Here is a 26083-nt window from a genome sequence, read left to right on the forward strand (position 1 = left end):
AGAACGTACAAACTCCGTACAGATGGCGCCCGTAGCCAGGATCGAACCTGAGTCTCCGGCGCTGCATTCGCTGTAAGGCAGCAACTCTACCGCTGCGCCACCGTGCCGCACATATGCTTTCCATGATGAGACACTCTGTTTTTGGAGATGGTCAGTGTCTAGTCTGGCTCTTTAGTGAAATCACTGTTACTTGCCACTTATCCACCAATGCTTTAACATTCATTACTTACATTACTTCATTTGTTGAAGAGCAGTAAATGGGATTGAAAGTTGTGCAGTTTTCATCAAATATCCCCACCTCTGACCATACCTTGTACCTTTAGAAAAGAGATAAGGAGGAATTTATTTCATCAGAGGGTGGTGAATCTGTGGAATTCATTGCCACAGACGGCTGTGGAGGCCAAGTCAATGGGTAGTTATAAGGCGGAGATTGACAGATTCTTGATTGGAAAGGATGTCAAAGGTTATGGGGAGAAGACAGGAGAATGATGTTGAGAGGGAAGAATAGATCAGCCATGATTGAATGGTGGAGTTGACACCAATTGGCCGAATGACCTAATTCTGCTCCTATGACATGAACTTATGAGCTTATGATGGAAAGGAGGTCACTATCAAAGCAGTTCAAAATGGTTGGCTTATAGACAATAGGTGCAGGAGGAGGCCATTCAGCCCTTCGAGCCAGCACCGCCATTCAATGTGATCATGGCTGATCATTCTCAATCAGTACCCCGTTCCTGCCTTCTCCCCATACCCCCCGACTCCGCTATCCTTAAGCGCTCTATCTAGCTCTCTCTTGAATGCATTCAGAGAATTGGCCTCCACTGCCTTCTGAGGCAGAGAATTCCACAGATTCACAACTCTCTGACTGAAAAAGTTTTTCCTCATCTCAGTTCTAAATGGCCTACCCCTTATTCTTAAACTGTGGCCCCTGGTTCTGGACTCCCCCAACATTGGGAACATGTTTCCTGCCTCTAACGTGTCCAACCCCTTAATAATCTTATACGTTTCGATAAGATCTCCTCTTATCCTTCTAAATTCGGCTCAGGACACTGTCTTGAGGAACTACAGTAACCTCTCTGTGTGTCGGCACCTCGAACACAGGGAAGTGCACAATTTCAGTCTGAAGAAGGGTCCTGATCTGAAAGGTCGCCTGCCCATTCCCTCCACAGATGCTGCCTGACCCACTGAGTTCCTCCAGCATCTGCAGTTCCGTGTGTCTCCAAGGACCCAACTTGGTTCCCCTTCAGGCACAGGGCTCACAGGGAAATGCCGATCGCATCCCTCAATCAATATCGCATCATTCCCACTGCGTTGGAACAAAGAAAACAAGTCTTTAGCTGAAAAGACTCTGGTTGAGCCCAAGTGAATGGAAGAGTGAGCAATGGATTTCAGCAAAGGACGGGGGTGGCACAGTGGTGCAGCGGTAGAGTTGCTGCCTTACAGCACCAGAGACCCGGGCTCCATCCTGACTACGGGTGCCGCCTGTATGGAGTTTGTACGTTCTCCCTGTAACCGCGTGGGTTTACTCCAGTTTCTACCCACACTCCACAGGCGTGCAAGTTTGTAGGTTAATTGGCTTCAGTAAAATTGTAAGTTGTCCCCAGTGTGTAAGATAATGTTGGTGCACAGGTTGGTGTACATCACTGGCCAGCGTGGGCTCGGTGAGCCGAAGGCCCTGTTTCCATGCTGTATCTCAGCAGCCTAAGGTCTAAAGGAGTGAGTTCTTCCAAATAGTCTGTGGCTTGCCACTGTCATCATAATACTGTCCGTGTTAAGCATTCACACTGCCTCTCCGAACTGGTCTAAATGCATACGAAGATGCATTGAAGCCTTTTTTACTAATGAGACATTTATGTCTCATCTGGAAAATTTATAGTGCCTTGTACCTTTCTCAAATAAATTGTTACAGACTAAAGTGAGAGTCAATAGGATTTTAATGTCATAATTTCCCAGAAAATTCAGGGTTGAACGAACATCACTCTTAATTACTGCGGGAAATTTTCTTTCCATATTGTTGATGCAATAAATGTTTCTTAAGAATAAGATAACAGTAGAGCTCTCGGTAATTGTAGCCCTTTGAGTAAATTTAATTTAAATTAGAACGGCAAAGAGAGACAATTTTTTGACAAGGTTTAGAAAATACAAGCGGAGGCAAATGCCTTGGAAAGGATCCTTGATCCTGCAAGGAGGTTATATTGTTCTTGTAATTTAATAAAATGGAATTGCAATGAAATTCATGCTCATTAATTCATACATGGTATGAAAATCTGAGCCATAGGTCCTGGGTATTTAAGGCTGGAATACTCCTTTCGGACTGCTATTTAATGCAGCTCGCCATTGACCCTGGGGAATATACTCAACAGTCCCACCAAAATTAAATTAGTTCAGAGAGGGCATTCTAATGAACAAGCAGTTAAATGATCTATGTCCAATCAGCCTAGTTGCTTTAGCAAGGCTGCCCCAATAAATGTCTCTCTTTAGCGGTCTAAGTCTGACATCCCTCCTGCTGCCAGGCCTCACTAGCTTTGCAATAACTCCCCGTTAGAACGTGCAGGAAGCAACAGCACTCAGTCCACCGAGGCCTATTGCAACTCCTGATTGCTAACCATTTAAACTCTCCTTCTCATTCCCGCACTGACCTTTCTGTCCTGGGCCTCCTCCATTGTCAGAATGAGGTCTCACGCAAATTGGAGGGGCAGCACCTTGTATTCCACTTGGGTTGTTTACAAACATACTGACCATTGAATTCACCGATTTTAGGTCACCTCCAGCAAATGCCCCTCTCACTCCCTTTCCTGCCCCTAACGGCCCCATCAAGCACTTCAAGAGGGCAGCTTAGTTTAGTTTAGAGATACAGGGTGGAAACAGGTTCTTTGACCCACCGAGTCCACACCAACCAACGATCACCCGGACATTTGCTCCACCCGGACATTAGATCTATCCAATAAATTAGGAACAATTTACCAAAGCCAATTAACCTACAAACCTTTGGAATGTGGGGAGAAACCGGAGCACCCGGAGGAAACCCTCTTGCTCAGAGAGAGAATGTGCAAACTCCATACAGACAGCACCCGTGGTAAGGATTGAGTCCGGGTATCAGGCGATGTAAGGCAGCAACTCTACCGCTAAACCACCTTAGTGGTCCAAAGTTCACCACTATCTTTATAAATTCATAAGTTCTAGGAGCAGAATTTTGCCATTCGGCCTATCAAGTCTACTCTGCCATTCAATCATGGCTGATCTATCCTTCCCTCTCAACCCCATTCTCCTGCCTTCTCCCAATAACGGTGGCGCAGTGGTAGAGTTGCTGACTTACAGCGAATGCAGCGCCGGAGACTCAGGTTCGATCCTGACTACGGGTGCCGTCTGTACGGAGTTTGTACGTTCTCCCCGTGACCTGCGTGGGTTTTCTCCGAGATCTTCGGTTTCCTCCCACACTCCAAAGACGTACAGGTATGTAGGTTAATTGGCTGGGCAAATGTAAAAAAAATAAAGAATTGTCCCTAGTGTGTGTAATGTGTGTTAATGTGCGGGGATCGCTGGGCGGCACGGACCCGGTGGGCCGAAGGGCCTGTTTCCGCGCTGTATCTCTAAATCTAAATAAAAAATCTAAATAACCCCTGACTCCCTAATTAATCAAGAATCTGTCAATCTCTGCCTTAAAAATATCCATTGACTAGGCCTCCACTGTCGGTGGCATTGAATTCCACAGATTTACCACCCTCTGACTAAAGGAATTCCTTCTCTAATGGTATGTCCTTTTACCCTGAGGCTGTGGCCTGTGGTTCTAGACTCTCCCACCAGTGGAAACATCCTCTCCACATCCACTCTATCCAAGCTTTTCTCTATTCGGTACATTTCATAAGATCATAAGTGATATTAGAATGAGGACATTCGGCCCATCAAGTCTTTTTCCGCCAACCAGTCATGGCTGATCTATCTCTCGCTCCTAACCCATTATCATATCATATCATATCATATATATACAGCCGGAAACAGGCCTTTTCGGCCCTCCAAGTCCGTGCCGCCCAGCGATCCCCGTACATTAACACTATCCTACACCAACTAGGGACAATTTTTACATTTACCCAGCCAATTAACCTACATACCTGTACGTCTTTGGAGTACATTCTCCTGCCTTCTCCCCCTAACCTCTGACACCTGTACTAATCAAGAACAATCATGTTTCAATAAGGTCCTCTCCAAATGGGGTTATTTTAAATGCAGCTTCATCTGAGAGCGATGGCTTGCAAGGAGAGGCACATCTCACCTCCTCCCTCAGCCAAAGGCTCCCTTCTCAGGCCGTTGGACGAGGGAGGTTCGGGGCCAGCTCTGCCTCAGTCCTGGAGCAGCAGCAGGCCGAAATCCCTAGGGACCTCCACCTGGAAACACGGGCAACAGCTGGAGCTTGCTCAAGGCAGCCTTATCCGTTGGGTTGTCAACCTGGTTTAGCCTTGACGTTGACTGATGGGGCTGGACCGGTGAAGGGGGGGGGGGGGGGGGGGGGGGCAGGGAAGGCAGGGCAGAGTGGAACGGCATAAATTAATTGCTACATTAGGGGGAAAAAAATGTTGAGAGATAATTATTGCTGGGTTTCCTGTCAGGGAGGGAGGGAGGGAGGGAGGGAGGACTGACCTCATTAACTTGCCAATTGTACACAATTCAATTACTTGGAGATACAAAGTATATTTTTAATTACCTCAGCCGCTTGGGCTCCTTTCATCTCGATTTACATCGGAGCCTTCAAAGCTGGGGCGAGCTGAACAGATTTTCTACTGCGTGTCAGAAAAAAAGGAAGGGAAGTTGCTCTCTGGGAAGGCACTCAGTTTTGCCTGCAGGGATAGAGAGCTGGGCGACTGCCTCATCCCTTCACTCCTTTCCCTCGTCGCTCCCCCTCCCTCCCCCCTGCCCCCCCCTCCCTCCCATGATGGTTCTGAGATTCAAGCCCCAGAGGAGTTCATTTGCTTCTGTCTCCTGGCTCCTGGCTCCTGGCCCCTCTGTCCCCCACTGATGCCAGAACTTGTAGCCGGGGGGCATCTAACTGCAACACCAGTGCCACTGGGAGAGTTTAATCTTAATGGAGATGTCTTAGCAATCTCCTGCTCTATTTTTGCAATACTCTGCCTGAATCACTCTACTACTGTTAGTCATAAGGCATGGAGACGGGCTCTTCAACCCACCTCCACATCTCCAAATGAATGAATGGATAAGTTTACTACTGGCCAAGTATGTACACATACAAGGAATGTGCCTTGGTGCTCCGCTCGCAAGTAACAACACGAACAATTTAGAATAAAGCACAAAACATTAAAAAAACATTCAGAATACAACATTACAGTTTAAACATGTGAGTGAAATAAACCAGAGCAAAAAGAGACCACAGACTTTTGGTTATTGAGTCGAGCTACTACCCACGGAAAAAATCCACACCAATCAGCCATCTATGTTAATCCCTTTCATGTTATTCTCATACATCTCCAACCTTCTTCCCTCCAGTGTCAGCAGCTCTTACTCCTTAAGATGTGATAGATATTCCTCAGAACAGGCTACCCACCTCGAAATGTTTACAATCCTTCTAGAATCCTTTCATACTGTGCCCTGAACGTACCTGACACTAGCTTGAGGTAGGGCTCATTATTGTCCTCAACCAAGATTCTGCCACTCATCTACACACGGGGTAATTTACTGCGGGCAATCAACGGTCTGAGGAATGGCGGCACGGTTTGGCAGCAGTGAGTTGCTGGCGTACTGCGTCACAGACCCGGATTTGATGCTGACTGTGGGTGCTGTCTGTATGGAGTTTGCATGTTCTCTCCGTGACCTGCGTAGGTTATCTCCCGGGAGCTCCGGTCTCCTCCCACATTCCAAATACATACAAGTCTGGAGGTTAATTGGCTAGGTACAAATTGAACATTGTCTCTAGTGTGTGTAGGATAGTGTTAGTGTGTGGGTGTTGCTGGCCGGCACGGACTGGGTGGGCCGAAGGGCCTGTTTGCACGTTGTATCTCTAAACTAAACTAAAAAAACTAGACTGGCCGACACCAGGAAGCTTAATGTGTTGGTGATCGCCATCATTAAGCCAATTCAACTCATCCTATCGCAAAACATTCCCTTTGTTCTACACATCCTTCCCCCATAACTAACTTCAGTCTCTATCTTTCACAGTTCTGACAAAAGTTAATGGACCATAGAAACATAGAAAATAGGGGCAGGAGGAGGCCATTCGGCCCTTCGAGCCAGCACAGCCATTCATTGTGATTATGGCTGATTGTCCACAATCAATAACCCGTGCCTGCCTTCTCCCCATATCCCTCGATTCCACTAGCCCCCAGAGCTCTATCTAACTCTCTCTTAAATCCATCCAGTGATTTGGCCTCCACTGCCCTCTGTGGCAGAGAATTCCACAAATTCACAACTCTCTGGGTGAAAAAGGTTTTTCTCACCCAAAGCATTGACTGTTTCTCTTTCCACAGATGCTGCCTGAGTATTTCTCGTGATTTTGGGTCGGTAGGTGAATTGATGACCGTAAATTATTAGTGTGTAGGTTAGTGGTAGAGTTGGCGAGGAGTTGTGGAGGTTGGAGAGGTATGGGAATAACAAAAATGGGATTAATGTAGATGGCTGCTTGGTGGTGAGTATGGTGGCAATGGACTGAAGGGCCTGTCTTTGTGCCCTGTGACTCTCAGGTAAGAGAGAGGTTGGGCTGAGAATTACAAAAATACAACGGGAAACTTGCTAATGGATTCTCTCGAACGTCTTCATTCAGACTAGATAGACACAAAAAGCTGGAGTAACTCAACGGGTCAGACATTGTATGTCACTCGTTTTCACTTAGCTGGCAGCTAACAATGGCCTGTTTCCTTTTATCATCATTACCTTTTTGCATAACTTTCATTCATTTGTAGTATACTGATACTGATTGAGGTACTGATTGAAAATGATCAGCCATGATCGCATTGAATGGCGGTGCTAGCTCGAAGGGCCGAATGGCCTACTCCTGCACCTATTGTCTATTGTCTATATATTTGTCTATTTCTCTCGTTTCCCTTTCTCCTATCTCTCAGTCTGAAGATGGATCTCGACCCGAAACGTCACCTATTCCTTTTCTCTAGAGATGCTGCCTGACCCGCTAGGTTACTCCATCTTTCTGTGTCTATCTTCGGTTTAAACCAGCATCTCATAATTATCATAATCATAATCAAACTTTATTAGCCAAGTATGTTTTGCAACATACGAGGAATTTGATTTGCCATTCAGTCATACCAATAAAAAGCAACAGGACACACACAATACATTTTAACATGAACATCCATCACAGTGACTCCTCCACATTCCTCACTGTGATGGAAGGCGAAAAGAAAGTTCAATCTACTTCCCTTCTTTGTTCTCCTGTGGTCAGTGTCTGACTCCCCGTGATCTGTGTGGGTTTTCCTCGGGTGCTCTGGTTTCCTACCACACACCAGAGACGAGCTGGTTTGTAGGTTAATTAGCTTCGGGAAGAATTGTAAATTGTCCCTAGTGTGTAAGATAGTGCTTGTGTACTGGGGCCGCTGGTCAGTGCGGACTCGGTGGGCCGAAGGGCCTGTTTCCGCACTGGATAACTAAACTAAACTAAACTAAACTTAGAAGGGTCCAGGTCCAAAACGTTACCTGTCCATGTCCTCCGGAGATGCTGCCCGCTGAGTTACTCCAGCACTTTGTGTTCTATGCAACATTTCAGCACCTGCAGTTCCTTGCGTCACTCTTTATTCAAACAGACTTGCCTAGAAATTTGTCCAATGTTAGTCATGCTAAACAGGCGTGTGGTGATGACAGCATGTTCTGCTATATCTCTGAAACTCATTCCACTGACTTCAGTGCAACTGAATTTATGAAGGAAGAAATGACATTGTTGAATTATGCAACAGTGTCAGTGGTTCAATGTTCATGTTAATCACCAACAGTGTTGATGATTTTACATAGAGTATAAAACAGTACAACACACAAACAGACCCTTCGGCCCACACTATCCATCCCGAACATGATGCCAAGTTAGACTAATGTCCTCTGCCTGCACATGGTCCATATCCTTTCATTCCCGGTATATCCATGTGCCTATGGGCGGCACGGTGGCGCAGCGGTAGAGTTGCTGCCTTACAGCGAATGCAACGCCGGAGACTCAGGTTCGATCCTGACTACAGGCGCCGTCTGTACGGAGTTTGTACGTTCTCCCCGTGACCTGCGTGGGTTTTCTTCGAGATCTTCGGTTTCCTCCCACACTCCAAAGACGTACAGATGTGTAGGTTAATTGGCTGGGCAAATGTAAAAATTGTCCCTAGTGGGTGTAGGATAGTGTTAATGTGCGGGGATCGCTGGGCGGCACGGACCCGCTGGGCCGAAGGGCCTGTTTCTGCGCTGTATCTCTAAATCTAAATCTAAATCTATCTTCTTCTTCTTTTGTGTCCATCTTCAATGTTTCAAATGTTACATCGCTGTCATCGTCCGTCCTGAAAAGGACGCAGGCTTCCGGCGACAATCAGTGGGAGCCATCACTTGTACAATAGATGATGGTGGTCGCAGAATTAGCTCAGGACACTTCCAGTTTGCAGCCCCGCGACACGGACACTTCTGCTATGGGGCCTGTGCCTATCTAAAAGCATCTTCAACGCTACTATTTTATCTGCCTCCAACACCACCCCTGGCAGCACATTCCACACACCCACCGCTACGTAAAATAAAGTGGCCCCACACATTAACTTTAATGTTTGCCCCTCACACCTTCAAGCTGTCCCGCTGGGTGGCTCAGTGGTGGAGTTGCTGCCTCACAGCGCCAGAGACCAGGGCTCGATCCTGACCACAGGTACTGTCTGTACGGAGTTTGTACGTTCTCCCCGTGATTGGATGGGTTTTCCCTGGATGCTCAGGTTTCCTCCTACACTCCAAAGACGTACAGGTTTATCATATCATATCATATCATATCATATATATACAGCCGGAAACAGGCCTTTTCGGCCCTCCAAGTCCGTGCCGCCCAGCGATCCCCGCACATTAACACTATCCTACACCCACTAGGGACAATTTTTACATTTACCCAGCCAATTAACCTACATACCTGTACGTCTTTGGAGTGTGGGAGGAAACCGAAGATCTCGGAGTAAACCCACGCAGGTCACGGGGAGAACGTACAAACTCCTTACAGTGCAGCACCCGTAGTCAGGATCGAACCTGAGTGTCCGGCGCTGCATTCGCTGTAAAGCAGCAACTCTACCGCTGCGCTACCGTGCCGCCCTTTTTGTTCCGCCTTTGTTTATAGGTTACTTGGCTTTGGTAAAATCTGTAAATTGTCCCAAGTGTGTCGGATAGTGTTGGCTTGTAAGAGGGTCGCTGGTTGGTATCACAAAATGCTGGAGTAACTCTGTGGGTCAGGCAGCATCTCTGGAGAGAAGGAATGGGTGACGTTTCGGGCCGAGACCCTTCTTCAGACTGGTTGGTGCGGACTCGGTGGGCTGAAGGGCCTGTTTCCGCGGTGTATCTCTGAACTAAACTAAACCTTAAAGCCGTCTTTGACATTCCCACCCTTGGAATTCCCAGCCAACTATCTGCCGTTATCAAAATGTTGTCTATGGGGGTTTGCTGTGTGCCAATGCCCTGAGGAGTCTCCATCCTGACAACAGTGACTGGACTTCAGAAATGCTTTGAGATGGGCTGGAAGGATTGTGAAAGAAACAACGCCTGCAATTTTTGAACCCTCTGTACAACTATAATGTGCTACTCAGTGTACATCATGTGACACACCTGCCTCGTTACCCTGCACACTGCGACAATTAAATTCACTCGCCTCGCAAACTTTAAATTTTTATAGTTATTAAAAAAGAAGCCATTAAATTATTTTAGTGTAATCAGACAATACGAGAGGTAATCATGTTTTGGTACACGTGCATTTTAATTTCCCCAGTGACATGGAAATGAATTTTACTAACATGTTAATTTTGTGTGTTAATCAGTAGCTCCGAGCTGGATAAAAAGGATTTGCTCTGTAAAACTGTTTGATATTGAAACAGGTCCTTCCGACCCCATCAAAATTGCCTTTATTCCCCTAAAGACGGGTAAAGTTAATTAAGCACTCAATAGGTTTATAGTGCTTAAATTAAAATATATTACCCGCATTGTGTAGTCATCAAATTAAAGCTTACTCTTCCTGGCTACATGACTGTCTAATGTGCTTATCAAAATTCATGATGTATTAAGTGGGATTTGCTGTCAGTCCCATTACAGCCTATTATTTAACTGGCCAGTAGATGGCAGTGCCCTCTGTAAATTACCCCTTGGAGAAAATCAAAGGAGTCTGCATTCTTATAGCGACTAGCACAGCCTCAAGGAGCCCTGGCGTACTTTAGAGCCAATGAGGTGCTTTTGAAGTCTTCTGGCTGTTGATTTGCAGGTGAATTCAGCAGCCTCTGTGTCCACGGCAATCGTCCAACCACCATCTTGTGAAGTGTGTGGTGGTTATTACTTACCCAGTGGTGTTCAGGGAGTATCTTGGGATCTTGCTTGTCTCCTCGGGCAGTGGCTAGGGAGCAAAGTTTAAGGTTAATCTCAAAGTCAGCACGGTGGCATAACAGTAGCTCTGCTGCCTTACAGCGCCAGAGACCCGAGTTCGATCCTGACCATGCGTGCTTGTCTGTACGGAGTTTGTACGTTCTCCCTGTGACCTGCGTGGGTTTTTTTCCAAGATCTTTGGTTGCCTCCCACACTCAAAGATGTACCGGTTTGTAGGTTGGTAAATGTAAAATGTTCCCTAGTGTGTGTGGACTAGTGTTAATGTGCAGGGATCGCTGGTCGGTCTGGACTCAGCGGGCCGAAGGGCCTGTTTCTGTACTCAATCTCTAAACAAAACTAAACTAAACTAAACTTTGGCATGGATGTTTTTATGACTTGAAAGCTTGGGGTATAGGGAGAGGTTGGGCAAGCTAGGATTGTATTTCTTGAAGCGCAGGAGGCTGAGGGATGATCTTATTCGGTGTATAGGACCAAGAGGGGAATGCATAGGGCCCAGAGTCTTTTACCCAGAGTTGGGAAATCAAGAACCAGAGAACATGGGGAAAGATTGAATAGGAACCTTAGGGGCAACTTTTTCACACAAAGGGTGATGTGCATATGGAATGACCTGCCAGAGGAGGTAGTTGAGGCAGTTACAATTACAATGTTTAAAAAGCTTTTTGACAGGGACATGGATTGCAGTATAATGTGGATAAATGTGAGGTTATCCACTTTGGTGGCAAGAACAGGAAAGCAGACTATTACCTGAATGGTGGCCGATTAGGAGAAGGGGAGATGCAACGAGACTTGGGTGTCGTGGTACACCAGTCATTGAAAGTAGGCATGCAGGTGCAGCAGGCAGTGAAGAAAGCGAATGGTATGTTGGCATTCATAGCGAGGGGATTTGAGTATAGGAGCAGGGAGGTTCTGCTGCAATTGTACAGGGCGTTGGTGAGACCACACCTGGAATATTGTGTACAGTTTTGGTCTCCTAATCTGAGGAAAGACATTCTTGTCATAGAGGGAGTACAGAGAAGGTTCACCAGATTGATTCCTGGGATGGCAGGACTTTCATATGAAGAAAGACTGGATAGACTCGGCTTGTACTCGCTGGAATTTAGAAGATTGAGGGGGGATCTTATAGAAACTTACAAAATTCTTAAGGGGTTGGACAGGCTAGATGCAGGAAGATTGCTCCTGATGTTGGGGAAGTCCAGAACAAGGGGTCACAGTTTAAGGATAAGGGGGAAGTCTTTTAGGACCGAGATGAGAATGTTTTTTTTCACACAGAGAGTGGTGAATCTGTGGAATTCTCTGCCACAGAGGGTAGTTGAGGCCAGTTCATTGGCTATATTTAAGAGGGAGCTAGATGTGGCCCTTGTGGCTAAAGGGATCAGGGGGTATGGAGAGAAGGCAGGTACGGGATACTGAGTTGGATGATCAGCCATGATCATATTGAATGGCGGTGCAGGCTCGAAAGGCCGAATGGCCTACTCCTGCACCTATTTTCTATGTTTTTATGTTTCTATGTTTCTATAGGAGAGGTTTAGAGAGTTATGGAACAAATGCAGGTAGGTGAGACTACTGTGATGGGACGTGTTGGTCAGCGTGGCCAAGTTGGGGCGAAGGTCCTGTTTCCGTGCTGTATCATTCTATGACTCTAACTGGCTTTTTTCATCGCAAGTTGCAAGGTTCGGCTCTCTTGCTCATCGCCAGCTGGCCAAGTCTCATGCTCGTGGCTGACAGTCCAGTGCAGCATTGAGGGTAGACACAAAAAGCTGGAGGGACAGGCAGCATCTCTGGAGAGAAGGAATGGGTAACGTTTCGGGTCTGAACCCGAAACGTCACCCTTTCCTTCTCTCCAGAGATGCTGCCTGTCCCACTGAGTTACTCCAGCTTTATGTGTCCATCTTCGGTTTAAACCAGGGTCTGGGGTTTCTTCTTATGCAGCACTGAGGGTGTCAGAGAATTGGAGAATGTCAGAAATCTGCCCCCTGAAGGGTTTGGAAACACACAGCAACATTATTCTGCGGCTGAGTTGGAATCATGATGAACAGTTGTTGATTACTAAGTATCATTAAAACAGATCACCTGGTTGTTGCTGCCTCTAATGGCAAGCCCCTTAGCAGCATCGATGAACTTGGGGTCCAAGTCCACAGCCTCCTGAAAGTGGCAACACAAGATGCTTGCCTTCTTCAGTCGAGACATTTAGTGTAAGAGTCAGGAAGACATGCATAACTTTGGGTGAGACACATTTGGAGTACTGGGCACAGTTTTGGTCACCCTGTGACCAAAGTTCCGGGAATACCGGAAGTACGTGGGTGCTTTGGAAAGGGTGGAGAAGGGGTTTCTATGTAGTCACATCCTGCATGATCGTCATTAATGAAGCTTGCTTATCTTGGGGGGAAGAGCATAGATATTCAGAGTTGAACATTCTGGGGTTCACTTTCAATCAAGAGAGGGGACATGCAAAGAAACCTAGGGTGGGGGTGAGGTTGGGGTGGGGGGGGGGGTGGGGAGGTTGGGGTGGGGGGGGGGGGGGAGGTTGGGGTGGGGGGGGGGGAGGTTTGGGGGGGGAGGGGGTTGGAATTCCAGAGCTGGGGCTCCAAAGGGCTGGAACTCTCATTATGTGTGTAGGAAGAAAAACGTTTCATTAACTGACTGCACAGTACCAAGGGCAATTTACTTTCAATTTATTACAGCTGCAGTCCCATATTAGGAAAGCACAAATGAGTGCAAAGACAACCCTAATGACCAGAGAATTCTATTTTACGATCAAATGAAATTAGAAATGGGCGCCCTGCACCTTATATTTTGGCACTCATTTAAGCAAAGGATTTAAGGCCTGCTTCCACTTTGTCAACACCTTGTAAGGCGTATCAAATGAGGAGAATGTTAACACAAGCCACTCAGCTTGGTTACAGCTGTAATTGCATTTATTAAATACATGTCACACCAAGCTGATGAATGCTGTACGGAATTAACCACCATTTAAAAAAAAAAATCAAAGCACAGCTATTATCAATTCTCTTTTAAAGCACGTTTTATTTTAGACTAGAGTTTAATTAAGTCATGTCTCTCATCATCAGTTAATTTTAACGAATACTACTAATGATTAATCGGTTATTGGGAAGTAATCTTAAAATGTGGTGCTGCTTTGAATCAAAGTTTAACCATCAAGGTTGTGGCTTTGCAGCATCCCCGTAATGCACGCCTCACCACTGGAGCATCAAAACAGTTTCAGTGAGGGGGGAGAGAGAAGCAGAGGAAGGGAATGCCACAGTTACGGTCTTGGCAACTGTAGTTACACAGGCCAGGGAGGAACAATGGCATTCAGCAAATATGTTGGGATGTGTGCTGTAGGTGTATGGCGATCTCGGAGCGTTTATTGGGCTACGTCCATTGCATCTATTACAAAAATACAGCTTGCATTCGACTGAGCAGTCCACCATTTCCTCGCCTCTCCCTCTCCCTCTCCCATTCCTTCAGCCGTTCCCTCTCCCTATCTTTCTCCTTCGTCCTCCCCCCATTCTTTTCTCCTCGCTCTCTCTCCCTCTCCCACTCTTTTTCCCACATCCTTTCCCATTCCCCCTCTCTCTTTCTCCCACTCCATCTCCCTCCCTCTCTCCTTCTCCTCCCTTTCCCTATCCCACCATCCTCCCTGTCCCACACCCTCTCCCATTCTCTCTCTTCTGGTCCCATTCCATTTCCCTCTCCCTCTCCCACTCTCACCCTGCTCTTATTCTCACTCCCACTCCCCTTTTCTCCTCCTCTCCCATTCCTCTCCCTCTCCCATTCCTCTCCCTGCTCTTACTCCCACTCCTTCTCCCATTCCATTCCCTCTTCTCTCTCTCCCATTTCTCTCCCCAGTCCCATTCCCACTCCCCCTCCCTCTCCCGTTCACCTTCCCACTTCTCCTCGCACTCTCCCTTCTATCCCATTCTCTCCGCCCTCTTACTCACACTCCCTCTCCTCAGTTCCGTTCCCTCTCCCACATGGATATCTCTGCACTGCCCCGATGTCAGCATGAGAACAATCTTCTGAGACACAGGAAACTACAGATGCTGGAATACTGAGCAACACACACAGTGCTGGAATAACTCAGCGGCTCAGGCAGCATCTGTGGAGGGAATAGACTGAAGACATTTCGGGTCGGGATCCACTTTCAGACAGAACATCTTCTGACCAGGCACTCTTCAAAGTCATGGGCTCATTATTGAGTTCAGCATCTTCTGATAACAATTCTAAGCCACCCATTTACACGTCCGTACGTTCTTCCTGTAACCGCGTAAGTTTTCTCCGGGTGCTCTGGTCTCCTCCCACATTCCAAAGACGTGCAGATCTGTAGGTTAATTGGCTTCTATTAAAAACTTCCCCAGTGTGTAAGATAGAACTAGTGTCCCAGTGGTCGCTGGTCGGCGTGGAATCGGTGGGCCAAAGTGCCTGTTTCCACGTTGTATTTCTAAACCAAATTCAACCCAATGGGCTGTAATCCCAAGGACTCTCTTCACCTCAGTTATTCCTTCTCCCCTCTTCCGTCTGGCAGACGATGGAAGAGAGGAGAATGTAGCACCGGAGACCCGGTCGGCAGCAACTCTACCGACACGGTGGCGCAGCGGTAGAGTTGCTGCCTTACAGCAAATGCAGCGCCGGAGACCCGGGTTCGATCCTGACTATGGATGCTGTCTATACGGAGTTTGTATGTTATCCCCGTGACCTGCGTGGGTTTTCCCCGAGATCTTCGGTTTCCTCACACACACCAAAGACATACAGGTTTGTAGGTTAATTGGCTTTGTAAATGTAAAATGCCCTAGTGGGTATAGGACAGTGTTAATGTGCGGGGATCGCTGGTCTGTGCGGGCCCAGTGGGCCGAAAGACCCTGTTTCCGCGCTGTATCCCTAAACTAAACTAAACTAAACTAAAGATACAAAAGTGTGAAAGCACATTCCACCAGACTCAGGAAGAGCTTCTTCCCATCTGACAATAGACAATAGACAATAGACAATAGACAATCGGTGCAGGAGGAGGCCATTCGGCCCTTCGAGCCAGCACCGCCATTCAATGTGATCATGGCTGATCATTCTCAATCAGTACCGCATTCCTGCCTTCTCCCCATACCCCCTGACTCCGCTATCCTTAAGAGCTCTATCTAGCTCTCTCTTGAATGCATTCAGAAAATTAGCCTCCACTGCCTTCTGAGGCAGAGCATTCCACAGATTCACAACTCTCTGACTGAAAAAGTTTTTCCTCATCTCCGTTCTAAATGGCCTACCCCATATTCTTAAACTGTGGCCCCTGGTTCTGGACTCCCCCCAACATTGGGAACATGTTTCCTGCCTCTAACGTGTCCAACCCCTTATTAATCTTATATGTTTCGATAAGATCCCCTCTCATCCTTCTAAATTCCAGTGTATACAAGCCTAGTCGCTCCAGTCTTTCAACATACGACAGTCCCGCCATTCCAGGAATTAACCTAGTAAACCTACGCTGCACGCCCTCAATAGCAAGAATATCCTTCCTCACACACTTCTGTTATCAGACTTCTGAATGATTCTCCCACAAGCTAGGGTTTAAGCCCGATCATCCAACCTACCTCATTGTGGATGTTGGACTTTTTCTCTAGAAATGTAATGCAACACTATTGAATACTATATTCTTCTCTTTGGTATTTTTCTCCTTACTCTACCTGTTGTACTTGTGCATGGTGGGATTATATTCACGTGTAGTATTATCTGATTTAGTCGGATAGCATGTCTGCCAAAGCTGTTCACTGTATCTTAGTGCACATGACAATAATATACCAATATCAACATACAGATATTTAGTGTTAGAAGGAACTGCAGATGCTGGTTTACACCAAAGATAGGCACAAAATGCTGGTGTAACTCTGCGGATCAGGCAGCTTCTCTGGAGTAAAGGAATAGGTGACGTTTCGAATGGAGACCCTTCATGAGGTCCGATGAAGGGTTCGAAGAGAAACAATAGACAATAGGTGCAGGAGGAGGCCATTCGGCCCTTCGAGCCAGCACCACCATTCAATGTGATCATGGCTGATCAATCTCAATCAGTACCCCGTTCCTGCCTTCTCCCCATACCCCCTGGCTCCGTTATCCTTAAGAGCTCTATCTAGCTCTCTCTTGAATGCATTCAGTGAATTGGCCTCCACTGCCTTCTGAGGCAGAGAACTCCACAGATTCACAACTCTCTGACTGAAAACGTTTTTCCTCATCTCCGTTCTAAATGGCCTACCCCTTAATCTTAAACTGTGGCCCCTGGTTCTGGACTCCCCCAACATTGGGAACATGCTTCCTGCCTCTAACGTGTCCAACCCCTTAATAATCTTATACGTTTCGATAAGATCCCCTCTCATCCTTCTAAATTCCAGTGTATACAAGCCTAGCCGCTCCAGTCTTTCAACTATACAGATGTTTAGTATCCGTCAGGCAAGGCAGCAGCCAAAGAGCCACCGGAGCTGCAATAGTCAGCTCACCCTTGGCACAATGAGTGCTCTGCGAGGAAATCCATGGTTCATTACAGTGACAGGAATCAGAAGGCACACGCATGAAGCACGCTGTAAACATGGGTGCACTGATGCCCCAGATACCACAGCGTCTCAGGGCCCCGTCTTGTCGGAGCGCCTGTGAGGCCACACTCTTATCTACTGAGAGAGTTAATTGCCGAGTGTCCCCACAAGCCAATTGTGGGACTTGATCTTTCCCTGGGGACTGGAACGCAATAGGATAATGTCCTTTTCCCAGAGACACGAGTGTCAATTTGGGGACTTAATGTAATTTGCTGATATGATATTAAAAAATAGCATTAAAGTAATTACATTGTGCACGGAGTAATATTTCACTGGGAAGAACTCATTGGTAGCTTGTCCTTACAATAACCTGGTCACTTTTAATGGCCTGGAAGAAACTGGCTGGCATTGTAGGTTAATGTATTGTAGGTTCAGTTTGTGTCATTGAGCCACTGTTGTGCTGAGACTGCCAGACTTACTCTGTAAATAAGACTCCGAGCTGGCTGGCAATCTTAATCCCTTCTCGCCAGCCTCTGACAGCTTCGATGTAACTGAACTACTCTCCACCAAAATAAGTTGTGTTCGTTTAGTTCAGTTTAGAGATACAGCGCGGAAACAGGCCCTTCGGCCCACTGAGTCCGCACCGACTGGCGATCCCCGCACACTAATACTACCCCACACACACTTGGGACAATTTACACTTACACCGCGCCAATTAACCTACAAACCTGCACATCTTTGGAGTGTGGGAGGAAACCGAAGATCTCGGAGAAAGGCCACATGGTCACAGGGAGAGAACGTCAAACTCCATACAGACAGCACCCGTAGTTGGGATTGAACCCAGGTCTCTGGCGCTGTAAGGTAGCAACTCTACCGCTGCACCACCAGGCCATCCTGGATGTGGATTGTGTGCAGTTGTGCACATACCATTACAAGGCTGTGAAGACTTTGGAGAGGCTGGAGTACATGTTTACCAGGATGCTGCCTGGATTCGAGTAGATCTTAGTTTCATTCAGTTTAGTTTAGATAATTGTCAAGTGTGCCGAGATACAGTGAAGAGCCTTTTCGTTGCATGCTAGCCAGTCAGCGGAAAGACCATACAATGATTACAATTAAGCCGTCCACAGATACAGGATGAAGGGAATAACATTTAATGAACATTTAGTTAAATAACACCCAGTGAAGTCTGATTAAAGATAGTCCAAGGGTCTCCAGTGAGGCGGATGGTAGCTCAGGACCACTCTCGTATTATTGATAGGATGGTTCAGTTGACTGATCGCAGCTGGGAAGAAAGTGGGAAGAAAGACGTAGGACAAACCTGGATAATTTTCTCTGGAGCACTGGAGGTTGAGGGGAGACCAGATAGAAGTGTGTATGAAGTTATGAGAGGCATAGATGTGGTAGACAGTCAGAACCTTTTTTCTAGGGTGGAAATGTCAAAGACTAGAGGGCGTAGCTACAAGATGAGAGGGGTAAAATTGAAAGAATACATGGAGGCAAGATGTTCACATAGGGAGAGGTGGGAGCTTGGAAGGCACAGCCAGGGGTGGTGTTGGAAGTAGATATGATACTGGCAGCTAAGAGGCTTTTAGATGGATATGTGGGTAATGGAAGGAGATGGGTCATGGTCAGGCAGAGGAGATTAGTTTAGCTGGGCTTCATATGGGAACAGACGTCGTGGGCCAAGTGGCCTGTTCCTGCGTTGAACTGCTCTCTGTTCTGTTCTGAAGCCAATTAACCTCTGGCTGCATCTCCAACGAATGCAGGGAGCAATAGATGCACAGCCAGATCCCATGGGCAAAATAGGGCAATGGCCAGTGAATCATTTAGAGTCATAGATTGATACAGTGTGGAAACAGGCCCTTCGGCCCAACTTGCCCACGCCGGCCAACATGTCCCAGCTACACTCGTCCCACCTGCCCGCGTTTGGTCCATTTCCCTCCAAACCTGTCCTATCCACCCGTGTTCCCCCCTTGGGTCAGACTGGAGACCATTCACATGTGAGACGAGCATTGATAATTTTTGCAGAACAGATGTGGCTGCCCACAGAGGTGCCATTAAATGTGCAACGTTGAGACCAGCAGGAGGGTGTCAAGGAAATGAGAGGGCACCAAGGAGGTCATTCCTGGTACTTTGAGGACTTGAATTGCCTGGAGAGATTAGATGGGATGGACCTTCTTTTGCCTGGAGAGTAAGAGGCTTTATTGAAAGAGATCCATTGGCCAGATACCAGGAGGATCTCTCTGCAAGATACAGTCAGGCAACCCTTTGTATGTACCATGATGGTCTTCAGTTCAAAGTACCTCAAGACCACGTTGAAGTATTGGCTGAGATTTTGTGCTGAGATCTCTGCAGTGGGACTTGAATTCAGCCTTTGGTTGACAAGGCAGGAGTGGTAACCAGTACATCGACTCCCAGCAGCATTACTGTACTGGGAGCCGAGAGACGTCACGATGCCTCCCAGGGCACTCCCAGTGTCTCCAGAGCCCATGGCTCCTTACTTCTTTGCTTCTGCAGAAATGTCTCACAATCGTGCAGCTGGTGGAGCTGCTTCTTCACAGCGCCCGTGAAACGGGTTCAATCAGACTCAGAGTCTGAAGAAGGGACCTGATCCGAAACGCACCTATCCAAGTTCTCTCGCGATGCTGCCTGACCCGAGTTACTCCAACGCCTTGTGTCTTTTTAAAAATATATTAATGAGGGCGGTTAAAACGATAGGGAAAGCAAACAAAGGAACACATAGAAGCTGTGAAATGTCAGTCACTGCTGCAGCTGAAACCAGAATCCAGACTTTGCAACATTCCCAGTACAACTGAATACCAAGAGGAGAAGCATGTGCTCTGAGATAGTTGGACTTTGATGTGGAGACCAGAAGGTTGCAAGGTGGCCATGCTTGAGGTGAGCTGCTGCTCATCTGGGTGACATCCGGCTTCAATGGAAGGCGGCCACAGACAGAACGTCAACTGCTGGGACAAATGCTGGCCTGTACTACCTCACCCCAGCTGTAGGAGGAGCAGGCCCAGTCAAGAGAGTCAGTCAGAGAGTTGTGAATCTGTACTTTTCAGTCAGAGATTTGTGAATCTGTGGAATTCTCTGCCTCAGAAGGCAGTGGAGGCCAATTCTCTGAATGCATTCAGGAGAGAGCTAGATAGAGCTCTTAAGGATGGCGGAGTCAGGGGGTATGGGGAGAAGGCAGCAACGGGGTACTGATTGAGAATGATCAGCCATGATCACATTGAATGGCGGTGCTGGCTCGAAGGGCCGAATGGCCTCCTCCTGCACCTATTGTCTATTGTCTAACTGCAGCCAACAGACATGGAATGGGAAGTGGCTAGTCCACCCCTTGAGGCCGGTCCACCTTTCAATGGCTGACCTATAGAGTCAAACAGCATGAAAACAGGCCCTTCGGCCCAACATGTCCATGCCTAGCAACATGTCCCATCTCCACTAGTCCCACCTGCCTGCATTTGACTCATACCTCTCTCAACCTATCCTATCCATGTGCCTGTCTAAATGTTTCTTAAACATTGCAATGGTGCTTGCCTCAACTCCCTCCCCCGGCTGCACGTGCCGTAAACCCACCAACCTTCGTGTAAAGAAGCTACCCCTCTGGTTTCTATTAAATCATTCCCCCCTCAAATTAATCTTATGTTTTCTGGTTCCCGATTCCCTATTCTGGGCAAGAAACTCTGTGCGTCTATTCTTCTCGTGATTATATACACCTCAATAAGATCATCCCTCATCCTCCTGCGTTCAAAGGAATAAAGTACTAGGCCGCTCAACCTCTCCCTAGAGCTCAGGTTTGACCCAGATCCCTTGATATTGGTTACGAAAACACGGTCAATCTCGGATGTGAGATTGTGAGATTGGGAGTTGCTCAGCGTCAGTTCCAGTTTGTGGAAGAAAATTTCAACCTTCCACCATGCTCCACATGGAGAATAATTTCCCAGTGTCACTCATGAAAGGCCAGAGCAAGTCCATAGTCTCAAGTTGTCCAACAAGTAGAACAAGCAGATAGATAGACATGAAGTGCTGGAGTAACTCAACAGATCAGGCAGCATCTCTGGAGAAAGAGGATCGGTGACGTTTCGGGTCAGAACCCTTCTTCAGACTCACTCCAGCACTTTGTGTCTGTCTTCAGTGTAAACCGGCATCTGCAGGTCTTTTCTACACAAGTAGAACAAGCAGCTCTTTAATTCCCCCATCAATTCCACTTATTATCTTGGAAGCAGCAGATGCTGGTACAAATCAAAGGTATTTATTTGCACAAAATGCTGGAGTAACTCAGCAGGTCAGGCAGCATCTCATTGGCTAATGATTTGGACAAGGGAAATGAATGCAACATCTCTAAGTTTGCGGATGACACGAAGCTGGGTGGCAGTGTTAGCTGCGAGGAGGATGCTAGAAGGCTGCAGAGTGACTTGGATAGATTAGGCGAGTGGGCAAATGCATGGCAGATGCAATATAATGTGGATAAATGTGAGGTTATCCACTTTTGCGGCAAGAACAGGAAAGCAGAGTATTACCTGAATGGTGACCGATTGGGAGAAGGGGAGATGCAACGTGACCTGGGTGTCATGGTGCACCAGTCATTGAAAGCAAGCATGCAGGTGCAGCAGGCAGTGAAGAAAGCGAATGGTGTGTTGGCATTCATAGCAAGAGGATTTGAGTTTAGGAGCAGGGAGGTTCTGCTGCAGTTGTACAGGGCCTTGGTGAGACCGCACCTGGAGTATTGTGTGCAGTTTTGGTCTCCTAACCTGAGGAAAGACGTTCTTGCCTTAGAGGGAGTACAGAGAAGGTTCACCAGATTGATCCCTGGGATGGCGGGACTTTCATATGAGGAAAGACTGGATAGACTGGGCTTGTACTCGCTGGAATTTAGAAGACTGAGAGGGGATCTTATAGAAACATATAAAATTCTTAAGGGGTTGGAGAGGCTAGATGTGGGAAGATTGTTCCTGATGTTGGGGGAGTCCAGAACCAGGGGTCACAGCTTAAGGATAAGGGGGAAGTCTTTTAGGACCAAGATGAGAAAACATTTCTTCACACAGAGAGTGGTGAGTCTGTGGAATTCTCTGCCACAGAAGGTAGTTGAGGCCAGTTCATTGGCTATATTTAAGAGGGAGTTAGATGTGGCCCTTTTTGCTAAAGGGATCAGGGGGTATGAAGGGAAGGCAGGTACAGGCTACTGAGCTGGATGATCAGCCATGATCATATTGAATGGCGGTGCAGGCTCGAAGGGCCGAATGGCCTACTCCTGCACCTATTTTCTATGTTTCTATGTTTCTATGAGAGAAGGAATGGGTGACGTTTCGGGTCGAGACCCTTCTTCAGACTGTTTAATGTGCTATGTTGTAGAGACACACAGTAAAGGATTTTCAGACCATGGGGCACAGGCATTTGAAACCACAGACTAAATGTTGCCTGCTCCCTCTGGAGAGAGCTCAATCTACTGATAGGACTCTCAGAAGATTCTTACCGTAGGAACTGTTGGAAGTCTGTGTGGACAAGTCTCTCCATTGTGTTCCTGATGGTGGAGAGTGGCTGGTGATCACTGAGAAAACTTCTGCCTTTGGGCCGAAGGGGCTATTTCCATGCTGTGTAACTAGATTGGTAATGGTATTGATTTTGTTATTGTCACATGTGCTGAGATAGTGAAAGACTTTGTTTTGGACGCTTCCACGCAAATCACACCAGATATGAGCGCATTCGTGAGTGAAAAGGAGGAAATAAACAGAGTGAATTGAGATTTAAAGGAATGTGATGGTAGATGTGGATAGTTCTGCTGGGGCCAACACGCAAACTGTCACCCAACTCTGCCGCCATCTTGTCTTCATCTATAAACACCCACAATGTTCTGGTTCCACAACTGTTGGAGATGGGGAATTCCCCAAAGAATTGCCACCCTCTGCCAGTAGAACTTCCTTCAAACCTCATTTTCAAATAACCACTTCAATCTTATAGATAAAGGGAATTGCAGATGATGGAATCATGAGCAAAGTGCAAAATACTGGAGTAACTCAGCAGGTCAGGCAGTATCTAAGGAGGGAATGGATTAACAATAGACAATAGACAATAGGTGCAGGAGTAGGCCATTCAGCCCTTCGAGCCAGCACCGCCATTCAATGCGACCATGGCTGATCACTCTCAATCAGTACCCCGTTCCTGCCTTCTCCCCATACCCCCTCACTCCGCTATCCTTAAGAGCTCTATCCAGCTCTCTCTTGAAAGCATCCAACGAACTGGCCTCCACTGCCTTCTGAGGCAGAGAATTCCACACCTTCACCACTCTCTGACTGAAAAAGTTATTCCTCATCTCCGTTCTAAATGGCCTACCCCTTATTCTTAAACTGTGGCCCCTTGTTCTGGACTCCCCCAACATTGGGAACATGTTTCCTGCCTCTAATGTGTCCAATCCCCTAATTATCTTATATGTTTCAATAAGATCCCCCCTCATCCTTCTAAATTCCAGTGTAAACCTTAGAGACAAAATGTTGGAGTGACTCAGCAGGGCAGGCAGCATCTCTAGAGAGAAGGAATTGGTGACTTTTTGGGGTCGAGACCCTTCTTCAGACCTTCAGTTCGTTAGATAGTTAGTTTAGTTAGTCAATTTAGTTTATTGTCACGTGTACCGAGGCACCGTGAAAAGCTTTTGTTGCGTGCTAACCTGTCAGCGGAAAGACAACACATGATTACAATCTGTTGCTGAATCTAGAAGTGTTTTCACACTTTTATAGCTTTTGCCTGATGGGAGAGGGGAGTGGCCGGGGTGAGACTCATCCTTGATTATGCTGGTGGCCTTGCCGAGGCAGCGTGAGGTGTAAGTGGAGTCACTGGAGGGGGGCAGGTTGGTCTGTGTGATGGTCTGGGCTGCGTTGCACCCACAATCCGCTGTAACTCCACTGAGTGATGTTAACACTTCTCCTTTTGTGCTTCAGGTACTGCGGGCTAAATGCCAATCGCCAGACCTCGGCGATGGTGGGGTTTATCGTGAACTGCCAGTGCACCTTCCACACGGCCCTGACGTTTCCCCAGAACCCGCTGGCAGCGCTGGGGGTGGAGCGCGTCGGCCGCTCGAGCGTGTGCTGCCGACTAGCCCTCTTCAAGCCCTGCCGGGGCCGAGCCTCCCTGCCCTTGGATTACGACCTCCTGTCGGACGGCTGCCGTGCCAACAGCCCCCTGCTGGAGGGGTTCGAGAACACGGCCTGCACCACCGGAATCACCACCCTGGTCTTCGTCGACCCTGCCACCGAGAAGCCCAAGGAACTGCCCAGCCACTTCAGGAAGCACCTTGAAAGGATCCAGGTGAAGCCAAGAGCTTCCTGCTGAATGTCCTCGCATCTCAACCAGTTACAAAGAGTGCCATCGCCTTCTCTTCAAAGCTACATTTTGTGATTGCCAGGCAAATAGTAGAGGTAGGGCATTGCCCAGAGAAAAACTGTGCCAACCTTTACCCGCCTCTTGTTTCACCAGGGCATACAGACTTTTACAATCTGTGCATGTCAGACTGAAATCCCTGATCATGTTTAGGTTAGAGATACAGCAGCCCACCGAGTCTGCACTGACCAGCGATCCCCACACACTAGCACAATCCTACACACACCAGGGACAATTTAACCAAAGCCAATTAACCTACAAACCTGTACGTCTTTGGAGCTTTGGAGTGTGGGAGAAAACCGGAGATCCCAGACAAAACTCATGCAGGTCACAGGGAGAACGTACAAACTCCATACTCGACAGCACCCATAGTCAGGATCAAGCCCGTAAGGCAGCAACTCTACCGCTGCGCCACCGTGCCGCCCTAATGTACCTGGAAGAGTTAAACAGGCGATGATGCCTCATGGAAAAAATAGCTTCTTGGCAGAGAGCTATGCAAGTGCAGAAATCATTATCTTTAGATTAACAGATTTCTAATTCGTTTAGTTGAATTTAGTTTAGAGATACAGCATGTCAATATCTATGCCAACTAACATGTCTCACCTACAGTCCCATTTACGGGCGTTTTGTCCATTTCGCCCTAACCCTTTCCTACCCATGTACCAGCCCAAGTGTCTTCTAAATATTGTTATTGTACCTGCCTCAATTACTTGTGTAGGAAGGAACTGCAGATGCTGGTTTAAACCGAAGATAGACGCACAAAACTGGAGTAATTCTGTGGAATTCTCTGCCTCAGAAGGCAGTGGAGGCCAATTCTCTGAATGCATTCAAGAGAGAGCTCGATAGAGCTCTTAAGGATAGCGGAGTCAGGGGGTATGGGGAGAAGGCAGGAACGGGGTACTGATTGAGAATGATCAGCCATGATCGCATTGAATGGCGGTGCTGGCTCGAAGGGCCGAATGGCCTCCTCCTGCACCTATTGGTCTATTGTCTATATTGTCTATAACTGAGCGGGACAGGCACCAACTCTGGAGAGAAGGAAAGTGTCTCGATCCGAAACGTCACCCATTCCTTCTCTCCAGAGATGCTGCCTGACCCGCTGAGTTACTCCAGCATTTTGTGTCTATCTCTGGCAGTTTGTTCTACACAAGAAACAATTCTGTGTGGAAAGGCTACTCCTCTTAAATCTTTCCCCTCTCACCTGAAACCTATGCTCTCTAGCTCTTGATTCCCCCACTTTGGGAAAAAGACTGCACTCATCCAGTCTATTCCCCTCATGACTTTATACACCTCGACAAGATCTAGATTCAATCATTTGAAATCTGTGCCCTTGGATGTTTGACCCTTCAGCCAATATGGAAACATTTGCCCATTATCTAAACCATCATCATTTTAAACCATCGAACCCATTGGTTGCTATAAGGCGAACAATCCCAAACTGGAGCTGTATTCCCTCACGCCTAGAACTATCCCACCAAGTCACTTCTATCTGGAACCGGTGGAACTGAACCCGTGGTTCACAGCATAGCTCTGATAATTCTAGGTTAATACTAGGTTAATTCCCGGAATGGCGGGACTGTCATATGTTGAAAGACTGGAGTGGCTAGGCTTGTGTACACTGGAATTTAGAAGGATGAGAGGGGATCTTATCGAAACATATAAGA

At 47.3% G+C, this 26083-nt stretch overlaps 1 protein-coding gene across 1 annotated transcript in view; it reads left to right on the plus strand.

Moving 5' to 3' along the window:
• LOC144602182 (uncharacterized) overlaps positions 1–24371 on the plus strand; it is a 34697-nt gene extending 10326 nt beyond the window's left edge. Inside the window, exon 3 of the mRNA XM_078414917.1 lies at positions 23981–24371. Within this exon, the coding sequence (XP_078271043.1) occupies positions 23981–24371 (391 nt within the window). The remainder of the gene's footprint in view (positions 1–23980) is intronic.
• Positions 24372–26083: the final 1712 nt, after the last annotated feature.

This window comes from Rhinoraja longicauda, chromosome 18, assembly GCF_053455715.1.
Source record: "Rhinoraja longicauda isolate Sanriku21f chromosome 18, sRhiLon1.1, whole genome shotgun sequence".
NCBI lineage: Eukaryota > Metazoa > Chordata > Chondrichthyes > Rajiformes > Arhynchobatidae > Rhinoraja > Rhinoraja longicauda.